Genomic DNA, 10,493 nt, shown 5'->3' with positions numbered 1-10,493 from the left:
CTCATCTACATGCCAGGACTCTGCAGTTTACACTCATCTACAGGCCAGGACTCTGCAGTTTACACTCATCTACAGGCCAGCGGTCACTCTTTCAGGGAAGATGTTCTCATCCTTGATAGAGAGGAACGTTGTTTTGAGAGAGGAGTAAAGGAAGCCATCTTTGTGAAGAAAAACCGTCCACCATTAAACAGAGGTGGAGGCCTTCGTGTCCAGTTGTCCTCCTCCTACAACGCTGTTATTGCAAGTATGACTCCGCCCCCTGTGAGCAAAAGGTGTGAATCAGGGCCCCAATAATAGTCAGATGATGGGACACATGACCCTTTATGAACAACAGAGCTAATCAAGGCACCAACAACCTATCGTTAGGCTGATGGTCCTCTTTTGCATGTGACTAACCTGTTTGTCCATGTGGAGGCAAAGCTCATAAGGCTGAGTTCACCTGAAACTCATCAGACTGAAGAAGTCTCTTGGAGGAGAGACGAAACGTTTCATTAAAGGAGAACCATCCAGAGGACCTATACTATTTTTCTTTTTGATTTTTATAGCTGGATCACTGAGATGCATCAGGACTTTATGACACTCTTTCACTATCAAGGTCGTGACCTATAGTGTTGCTCCAGACCATGTTGTGGAAAAGGTGCTTTACCCAGAGGTTYACCCTGTTAAAAAGAAGAAGTTAGTTTGATGGTTGGAAGTGTCGTTTTAGAACCCAGGGTAACCTGGGGTAACTCAGGGTAACCCAGGGTAACCCAGGATAACTCAGGGTAACCTGGGGTAACTCAGGGTAACTTAGGGTAACATGGTAACTCAGGGTAACTCAGGGTTACCCAGGATAACTCAGGGTAACTCAGGGTTACCCAGGATAACTCAGGGTAACTCAGGGTTACCCAGGATAACTCAGGGTAACTCAGGGTTACCCAGGATAACTCAGGGTAACTTAGGGTAACATGGTAACTCAGGGTAACTCAGGGTAACTCAGGGTAACTTAGGGTAACATGGTAACTCATGGTTACCCAGGATAACTCAGGGTAACTTAGGGTAACATGGTAACTCAGGGTAACTCAGGGTAACTTAGGGTAACCGGGGCATGTGACTTTGTCACCCGTCCTGTTTGGATCTACAGCTCACACCAGAACCATCAGAATTTTAACAAAGTTTTTACACAATCACAGCTTCAGATGGAGGATTTCTCTTGAAGTTTCAGGTCTGATGATGTCACTTCCTGTATCTGAACAGTTTTATTAACAAACTTCTCATTTCTGTTATTATTATGGTTTCTGTTTTCCGTGTTTCCTTCTCATGTCCTGATGTGTAATGTGTTGGTTTTCTCTTCTGTGGGATTTAAAGTGTTTAAGCTGCAGAACATGTCCTGTTGTGTCACGCTGCCCTCYTCTGATGGTTGGCTGTTATTACACTTCCTGTCACTGAACCAATGCAGGTTGTTGTTCTGTTTGCTTCATCTTGTTAGGTTCTAATGTGACCCRGATGGTTTCATTAATTAACCTACAGATTATTGATCTGTGGAAATGTTTTGTTCAGTTAATCTCATTTTCTGAAGTTTTCTTGGAATAAGCAGCTGGTTTGTACCACATTTAGGGTTTATGTGAGTAAATAACTCGAGCAGCAGCTGATAGTTTGGTCTGATCTGTTGGGTTTAGAGATGTCCAACCAACAAAACCTCTTTGACTTGAGATGATTTGGACAAGTATGAAGGATTCGACCAATCAGAGCTCAGAGAGGTCACATGGTGTCCAACATGACCCAGTATCACCTTCATGATGATCTGGTCCCAAACCGAACCAACAGCTGCATCCTCATCTTCAGCACAAGGCTGAACTGGACTCCACCAGACCTGCTCCTGGTCTCTGGTCCTGTTTGTGGTCTAGTTGTACAGAGGAGGGGGTCGGGTCTGGGTGTGTCAGGGTCTCAGCTCTGTTTTTAGTGGAGGATGTGGTTCTCTTGGTTCCACTGGTTTCCATCATGCCGAGTCAGCTTTCTTTTTGTGCTACAGGGTGCTCCAGGTCCTTTGGGTCCTCAGGGTCTGCAGGGTCCACCAGGCTTCCCGGGCCTTCAGGGACCCCCAGGACAGAAGGGYCAAAGAGGAGATGAGGGTCCAGCAGGAGCTCCTGGACTGAAAGGAGATGTTGTGAGTAAGACCAACGTAGTTCTCCAACTCAACAACCATCTGGGATCAGGTCTAATGAAAGAACTGGTCCAGAGTAGTCCACTGTTCACCAAACAGGTAGACAGGTTCCTGTGGGTCTGGGGTTCTCTAAGAACTCTGGAGTCATGTCTGAGATGATCATTGTAAGAGTTGCTGAACATCATAAAAGCTATCCAGCTAACTGCTAGCAGCTAACCTGTTTTCAGCTGATCTGCAGCTGTTGGTTTTAGAGTCTTTTTGATGAAGGACCGACAGACTGTCCTAGACTTCAGCTCACGTTAGTGACACCAATCAGAACTCACAGAGCTGTCACATGGTGTCCAACCTGAGACGGGACTTTTACAAACTCTTCTTCTCTGTGGTTTCCAGGGAAGTCGAGGTGTTCCGGGTTTTCCAGGTATAAACGGAGTCCCGGTAAGAAGCCCCGCCTCTACCAGCCTGTCCACTCTTTTGATTGGTTGGTCTGTTAGTGGAGATGTTTGTTTGTTCAGGGTCACCCAGGACCTGCTGGAGGTCCTGGTCTTCCTGGTCTGGATGGATGTAATGGAACCCGAGGAGACAGAGGACATCGTGGGTTGCCAGGAGAACAAGGACCAAATGGAGAACTGGTAACTCTATGGTGTTTGAGGAACATTTATAGTCTGCTGCTGGTGGCACCTTGTCAGAGAGTCCGGTCTCAGGTCATCACCATGGTAACCATGCTTTACTTTCCAGGGTTTTCCAGGACCGAAGGGATATCCAGGAGATCAAGTATTTCATTCCATTCAGTTCCCAGGAGTTCCTGTAAGTCCGTCCATCCTGAAGCAGCAGGTTTCTGGTTTGGTGTGAAGTTCAGCTGATCTTAGTGTTTGTGTCTGACAGGGAGACGCTGGCCTCAGGGGCTTACCTGGTCTGCAGGTGAGCAAACTATCCAAACTAATGAGGAAACAAATGTTAATGGGAGGAAACTGCTGTCATGTTTTTTGTCTGTCTGCAGGGGGAGCAGGGTCAACCGGGTCAGGTGGGAGCTGTTGGTCCTGCAGGACCTGATGGGGTCAACGTGAGTCTTCAGTTCTACTCAGTGTTTGAAATGTCCTGTAAAAATGATGTCATTGTTTAATCTGAACTGTCTGAATGTTTATAACTGGTGTTATTCATGTTCCTGTGCTGGGGCAGGGCCTACCTGGTCTTCCTGGTTTGAGGGGTCCACCTGTAAGTGATTGGTGTTTTCATTGTTTTGTGGTGTTTATTATACAGATCAGTCAGCTCCAGACTAACAGCTGATGTTTGTTTGTTTGTTTGCGTGTTTGTTTCAGGGAGAAAAAGGTCGATTACTGCCGGGACAGAAAGGAGACGAGGTAAATACAGTGCCCTCTGGCCACGCCCACCGTTACATCTTAATAGTCACGCCCCCTCAGATATATCTGTCTGGCCACACCCCCTCAGTGACATCACACAGAGAAGCAGCTCATATTAAAATTGTTGGGTATATGTGGGCACCACATGTGATCAAACTTTGAGGACACCTGTGGTGACATCACTGAAGGGGTGTGGCCAAGCAGCAGACCTGGTTCTGGGACCTGGATCCACAGGTCTGTAGAGYTGTTAAAGTTCTGTTGTTTTGTTTCTGAGATGAAGCTGTGAAACTGCAGCAGCTTCAGTATGAGGGGTCCCACAGAACTCTGTTTGACCCACAGGGAGACCAGGGCCCTGAAGGGCCTCCAGGGCCCTTTGAGTATGTTGACCCTCCTGAGGACCTGTACATCAAAGGGGAACAGGTGAGCGGTTCTGACGGTGGTTTGTTTGTTTTATTCTGGGTTTTGGTTCWGTCTAATATTAAGAAAACAGATTTAGTTTCATTAAAAGCAGCACAAAGTTCTGTTTTGGGTTCTGACCTGATTCTGCTGATTTTTCAGGGTCCAGAAGGGGTCAAAGGGAAATGTGGCGTTCAGGGACCACCTGTAAGTTCTCCTGAGCTGGGACAGGTTTTTATGTTATGAAGTAAATCAGCTGCTGAGCAGAGAGGTTCTGGTCCATCAAAATGATGAAGGTGATGATGAGTTCTTGTGGTCTTAGGGTCCGGACTCACTCCCTGGGATCAAAGGAGAGACTGGGATTGTGGGGTTTCCAGGGTCCAGAGTAAGTTCTTGTCCCACTGCAGAAGCTGTCCGGATGTTCAGATCCAGTATTCAGGTCTCACCAACAGGTTCTGGGTTTTGTTTCAGGGTGACCCGGGTCGGCCAGGTCTGCCTGGGTACAAAGGTATCAAGGTGAGTCAGAACCAAGAAGGTTCTGTTCCTGATCTGTTGGTCCTCCCAAGGTTCTGCTGTTTTACTGAGTTAACTGTGTTTTGTGTTTTCAGGGGTCCAAAGGATCCCAGGGTCTCCCAGGTCTGATTGGACAAAAGGGTCTTCAGGTCAGTCTGGGTTTGGTCTCTTTGGTTTCAGKTCTTGTCTTTGGTCATGTTGGACAGATCCAGAAGGAGTCGGATCAACAGGATCTAGTTTCAAACATGGAGGAAATGGTCTTTGTTGACATGAGACTCTGTTTGCAGGGCACCATGGGAGATGTGGGCCCCAAAGGCGTCTCTCAGAGTCCTTACGTTACCAACACAGGTACTGRTCAACGAACCAATCAATCAGCTGATTGATCAGCAGGATGAGCTGATAACTTCCTGTCTTCCAGGAGAAGATGGTGAACCTGGGGCCCCTGGACGGAGAGGTATTCCAGGGGACAGAGGGTTTATGGGACTGCATGGTCCTCGAGGATCACCTGGGGGATCCGTACCAGGTGAGCGAGGCAGAGTCTCTGTTGGTGCCTCATGTCTTAGATTTAAGGTGGTCTGAGAATGATTTGTTTTTGTGGGGGGCTGTGGCAGTGGTTAGTGAAGTTGTCTGYAACTGGAGGGTATCTGGTTTGATCCCCCGTCCAGCCATTTCAGTCGTTGTGTCCTTGGGCAAGACACTTCATCCTCCTTGCCTACTGATGGTGGTCAGAGGGTCCGGTGGCGCCGGTACATGGCAGCCCCCCTCTATCAGTGTACCCCAGTATGAGCTGTAGAAGTTCAGTCATTTTACCATCTTTAAGGTGGTATAAMTGTGATCATTGTTTTCTTCAGGACCACCCGGTTCTGATGGTCAGGAAGGAATTCAAGGGTTTAAAGGGGACAAAGGAAATCCAGGTCAGATGATAGAAGAACTGGAACCTGGAGAACCTGGAAAACCAGGACAGCCAGGATTCAAGGGGCCGAAGGGAGAGCCTGGTTTCCCAGGTACAAAMGTTTTATTTCTCAGTATTTTGGTTTGTTTCAAGTGAAATAATAAATAATTGTTTTCTGTTTTTTCTTTGCAGGAACTTACTGCCTTCAAGGTGCCCCAGGACATACTGGAGAACCAGGTCAACAGGGGCCCCCAGGGGCCTTTGGTTCCAGTGGGTTTAAAGGTCAGTGTGCTTCCTGTTTTTGTTTTATTTCTCTTTGCTTTTTGCAGTGAAACAACTGTAGACATTCTGATTTTATTTCTTCTTGTATAAAAACATTCAGCTCGTTCAGGATGAATGAAATGTTCCCTCATTTGTCTCCTTTAACAAGTGAGAGCCAAGAATTTACATAAACCTACTAACAACTGTATTAATAATTATTGATGCTCCGTAGGTTAGTAGATAGTGACTTCATATGTTCTCTGATCATTAATGTATGTCTAACACATGGTGTGAAAGTATTAATATGATCACTTACATACACAGACACACAGTATACAGAATAGTAATTCAGAAGTTATTAAGTATGAACAAATAATGAGTATGTTGGTTTTGGAAGTATGTTTATATTTTAATTTATAGGTTATTAAGTATGAATTATCCCTGATTAATGATGGTTTCAAGTATAATTAATCATTTAATTATGATTAAGTAAAGCTAAATACGGTGTGGTTATTACAAAGTTTTACTGAAATTGATTTGGTTACATTTTTTGTACACACTGGTTTTAGTAAGTGTAGACTCTGATATTACTTGTTGGATATAAATTTAATAAAAGTAGTTTTTCTAAACAAGATTTAAACAAGAAAAATCCAGAAGAACAAGTTTTTTTCCRTCCATAAATAAAATAAAACAGAGACCCAAACATGCTTCCCTGAGGAACTCCTCACAGTCCCACATTATACTGATGTGTTTCAGGTGACCCTGGCACCTGTTTCTGTGGCCCTCCAATTGAAATGAGGGGCCCACCTGGTCCACATGGGAACACTGGGGCCCCAGGAAATCCAGGAGGCAAAGGACCAGAGGGCCTGAAAGGAGACAAAGGTTTACCTGGAGACAGAGGAGTGGCAGGAGAACAGGTGAGGCTAAAACAGCAGAGTTAGAGGAAACCTCCGTGACCTTTGAACTAAAGGATTTTGTTTGTTTGTTTGTTTGTTTGTTTGTTTGTTTGTTTGTTTGTTTGTTTGTTTGTTTGTTTTCAGGGTATGGTTGGATTTCGGGGAGTTAAAGGATCTAAAGGACAGAAAGGAGATTTAACCACGGTGATGATAAAAGGTCAATTTTATTTGTTTTGTATATTAAAAAGTTTTCCTCTCAGAGATTTATAAATTTTTTCCAGTATATTGATAAATTTATAGTATTAATGACGATAATAATAATTAGTCTTATATAGTGCTTTTCGAGACCCTCAAAGTTTCTTTATATTTCCATGCATCTCATTCACACTGATGGTGGTAAGCTACATTGTAGCCACAGCTGGATAAATATTAAATATATAAAGCATCTTCAGTACAACTCTGAGTTTTTTTTACATCAAAAAAGTATTTTGTTTGTAAACAGCTGCAGCCCGTATGTGAGTTCTGGTGCCTGGGTGGGTTGAACATGTGCRGGGGTCATWTATGCTACTGTTATCCAGTATCTGGTTCTTAGCTAAGGTTATTCTCACATGGYTTATTTTGGTTTCCAGGTAGAAAGGGAGACCAGGGCCCAATGGGTCCTACAGGTGGACGAGGATTCTCAGGAAGAAATGGACTCGGTGGGCCTCCAGGGGCCCCTGGGAACCCTGGCCCCCAGGTCAGTGAACACAGACAGACAGTAGACAAATGGGTCAACCCAAGTGGAGTGAAATCAGTTGTCAGAAGGTCTCCTGATRATCCCAGAGGGACGGGATCCACCACTTCAAAAGAAATCATCAGGATCCTTTTATTCCTGACTGTAAAGATGTTTGCAGCCTGTAGGAGGCGCCGTCGTCAAACATTCATCCCTTCATTCATCCCTTCATTCATCTGTTTCTTTTTCAGGGTGAAAGTTTTGTTGGCTTCCCGGGCGATCAAGGCTTCCAGGGACTTTCAGGACTAAAGGGGTTTTGGGGACCAGCAGGTCCTCCAGGACAAGGTGTGCCTGGAGCTATAGGACTGCGTGGACTCCCTGGAAAACCTGGATTTCCTGGCTTTCCTGGCTTTCAGGGCCTAAAGGGGGAAAAAGGTAATGATGTGATTTGAATACAAATAATTCAGTTTCAGCCATTGTTTCTGACTTTTCATTGACCTGCTTTTGATTTTCAGCTGTGATAAAACAGCTGACCTTCTGTKTGACTCTGCCTCTTCCTGCAGGTGATACTCCCTGTAGATATCAAAGACCTGGTCCAAGTGGACAGAAGGGAGACCCTGGACAACCAGGTGAGCTTTGGCTCCTGTTTAATGTTTTCATTTGTTGCTGTGCAGGAAATCTGTGCTGTTTGGAAGAAAAGGTCTGAAGTTCTCCTGAAGTTCTCCTGGGTTTTAAAACTCTTTGAYTCAACTTGATCCTGATACCAAAACCTGACCCTTCAATCTGGTTCAGGTCCCAAAGGCTTCAATGTGAAGTTCCTTGCCTTGCTGCTGGTCACACCTGCTAATGGTCCTGTTCCAGTCCAGCATTGCAGGTCTACAACCTGGTCCCTGAAGTCCTCAGATAGATCTTTGGTCTGATCCATGTGGTGGATTCAGAACGAGTTGAGATCAGGAGTGGGTGTCGTGTTGCTGGCTGAAGAAATGTGGAGAAAACCTCTCTRACTTGTTCTCCTGTTTCCTTTCAGGTGGTCCAGGTCGCCCTGGTCCTAAAGGTTATCAAGGCATCAGAGGACCAGATGGGCCCAAAGGAAACAAGGGTCGGAAAGGACTTCCAGGACCACCTGGGCCACAAGGTCCCTTAGCCCACCTTCCTCATGTCCATCACACTTGTCTTTTTTTACAAACTGAGCTCTTCTCATCTCCTCTTCTCCTGCAGGACCTCGAGGAGCTGTTGGAGACCCTGGAGACGAAGGAACCGAGGGTCTCAGTATTGATGGGGGTCCAGGTAAWACCCTACAGAATGCTTCAATAAAACAGTTGTTAGATTGYCTTTACTCAGGCACTGTTGAGGAAGAGCTGGACCTGAGAAGTTCTGACCATGATCTCAGATCCAGAAATGTTGGACTTATTGAGGTTCCACAGCTGGGGTTCTTTMTTTGAACATTCAGACCTACAGACAGTCTCTGATGGTTCCTGAACCTTCAACATGTGTTTGATCCTGTGTGCTCCAGGCTCTCCAGGACTCCGGGGCCTCCCTGGACTCCCAGGATCACAAGGTGACAACGATAATGGCCCCCCAGGACCTTCTGGCTTTCCAGGACCACTTGGRTTTCCAGGACCTAAAGGTGTCCCTGGTCCCCCTGGTCCAGAAGGAACAGCAGGTAAAACCACACCTTTGAGTTCACGTAGAGTCAGAAGAGTTTCTTTAGTTTTACGGAGTCTGCAGGAAGTTTCTGAAACAGCAAAATATTTACTTTGATCTAAAGAAGAAAAGAAAACGAGACGTGAAATGAAACCAACTTCAAACCCAAAGTCTGAAGGAGGCTGTGTTTGTGTAGGTGTCCTGGGTCTGCCTGGGGATCCTGGACCAAAGGGCCAGAGAGGACAGAATGGGAACCCAGGAGCAACTGGTCCCCAGGGCCCAACACCTGATCAGTGTTGTGCAGGTTCCCCTGGTGAAATGGGCCTCAGTGGCCCTCGAGGACCTCTTGGCCATCCAGGTATTCAGTTTATTTTATTTATTAATTAATGTATTTATTTATTTATTTATTTATTTATTTATTTACTCTATTTTATTTTATTTAGTTTAGTTTTTTCTTGTTTTGTTTTGTTTTGTTTTGTTTTGTTTTGTTTTGTTTTGACGACTTTAATGTTTTTTCTTTTCTGATAAAAATCGGAGTCTGATGTCATCAGTTTTTTGTTTAAGGCTATCCAGGTGAGAAAGGTCAGATTGGGGATGGGGGTCTTTCAGTCACTGGTTCTAAAGGTCAAGCTGGTGAACCAGGAGGTCAAGGTTCACCAGGGAGCCCAGGGCCTCGTGGTCCCCCTGGTTCTAATGGAGACTCTGGACTTAGTGGGGTCTTTGGTCAAAAAGGTGAGCTCCTGTTTTAAACACATTTGTTGAAAATGATTTATGACTCGACAGTTTCACTGAAGTCATGTCGGTTTTAGGTCTGACTGGACCCCAGGGCCAAGAAGGAAGACCAGGGCCTTCAGGGACCATGGGATGCCCTGGAGACCAAGGCATGACTGGGCAGAGGGGAGACATGGGACGAGATGGAGCTCAAGGACATCATGGACCAAACGGACAGAAAGGTRAACCCAGATTACTGCTGAACTATTAAAGATCACTGTAGTACTATTATCTTGTTGTACTGATAACAGTACTATAGTACTGCTGTACATAGTTAACACACTGATTCATATTCCTCCAGTGTATCTTCACTACTTTACTACAGACACCTTACAGTTTTACCACAGTTTTTACACTAGTAGTACCTCTACCCCAGGCTGGTCTCTGTCCTACATGTCCGTGTCTCCTGCAGGCTGTAAAGGAAATCAGGGACCTCCAGGACAAATCAATCTAATCACCTCTAAAGGTTCCAGAGGACAACAAGGACCCCTTGGCCTCACAGGATCCCCCGGACCACGAGGTGAGACCCATGTCCTGACTCTGGTCCTACAGTTCAAACCCTGTTTCAGTGAAAGTGTCAATGGTTTAAAGACATAACTTTTCCTAAACATGAAGAGGTTCAGAGCAGCTCTGAGGTCTTTAAAGATTTAACTGACAACGTCTGTCTCAAGCTGATCAGTTCAACATGTTTTCTCAACAGGAAGTAAAGGTGCCAAAGGYGCTGCAGGTTATCCTGGATTCCAAGGCTCAGTCGGACCCCCAGGGATTAAAGGACTTCCAGGACCTCAAGGACCAAGGGGTAAACCAGGACCTCCAGGACCACCTGGACTCAAAGGACATCAAGGAAACAATGGCTTCCCTGGACTGAAAGGAGACTTGGTAAGATCCATCCATCCATCCATCCATC

The 10,493-nt window shown here is 45.5% G+C and overlaps 1 protein-coding gene across 1 annotated transcript in view; it reads left to right on the top strand.

Moving 5' to 3' along the window:
- col4a4 (collagen, type IV, alpha 4) overlaps positions 1 to 10,493 on the top strand; it is a gene marked incomplete at its 5' end in the record, with an annotated part of 23,648 nt that overhangs the window by 2,819 nt on the left and 10,336 nt on the right. Inside the window, 30 exon segments of the mRNA XM_014033388.1 lie at positions 2,012 to 2,146; positions 2,534 to 2,578; positions 2,656 to 2,772; positions 2,879 to 2,947; positions 3,026 to 3,061; positions 3,141 to 3,203; positions 3,320 to 3,355; positions 3,460 to 3,501; positions 3,841 to 3,921; positions 4,060 to 4,104; positions 4,220 to 4,282; positions 4,369 to 4,413; positions 4,506 to 4,559; positions 4,698 to 4,758; positions 4,829 to 4,933; positions 5,262 to 5,414; positions 5,495 to 5,584; positions 6,320 to 6,480; positions 6,604 to 6,676; positions 7,089 to 7,195; positions 7,423 to 7,606; positions 7,735 to 7,800; positions 8,199 to 8,306; positions 8,390 to 8,458; positions 8,685 to 8,834; positions 9,012 to 9,173; positions 9,380 to 9,547; positions 9,625 to 9,768; positions 9,999 to 10,106; positions 10,287 to 10,465. Coding sequence (XP_013888842.1) covers positions 2,012 to 2,146; positions 2,534 to 2,578; positions 2,656 to 2,772; positions 2,879 to 2,947; positions 3,026 to 3,061; positions 3,141 to 3,203; positions 3,320 to 3,355; positions 3,460 to 3,501; positions 3,841 to 3,921; positions 4,060 to 4,104; positions 4,220 to 4,282; positions 4,369 to 4,413; positions 4,506 to 4,559; positions 4,698 to 4,758; positions 4,829 to 4,933; positions 5,262 to 5,414; positions 5,495 to 5,584; positions 6,320 to 6,480; positions 6,604 to 6,676; positions 7,089 to 7,195; positions 7,423 to 7,606; positions 7,735 to 7,800; positions 8,199 to 8,306; positions 8,390 to 8,458; positions 8,685 to 8,834; positions 9,012 to 9,173; positions 9,380 to 9,547; positions 9,625 to 9,768; positions 9,999 to 10,106; positions 10,287 to 10,465 — 2,919 coding nt within the window.

Source organism: Austrofundulus limnaeus, unplaced genomic scaffold, assembly GCF_001266775.1.
Source record: "Austrofundulus limnaeus strain Quisiro unplaced genomic scaffold, Austrofundulus_limnaeus-1.0 Scaffold1721, whole genome shotgun sequence".
NCBI classification, from domain to species: Eukaryota; Metazoa; Chordata; class Actinopteri; order Cyprinodontiformes; family Rivulidae; genus Austrofundulus; species Austrofundulus limnaeus.
This window is presented reverse-complemented; position numbering and strand designations above follow the sequence as displayed.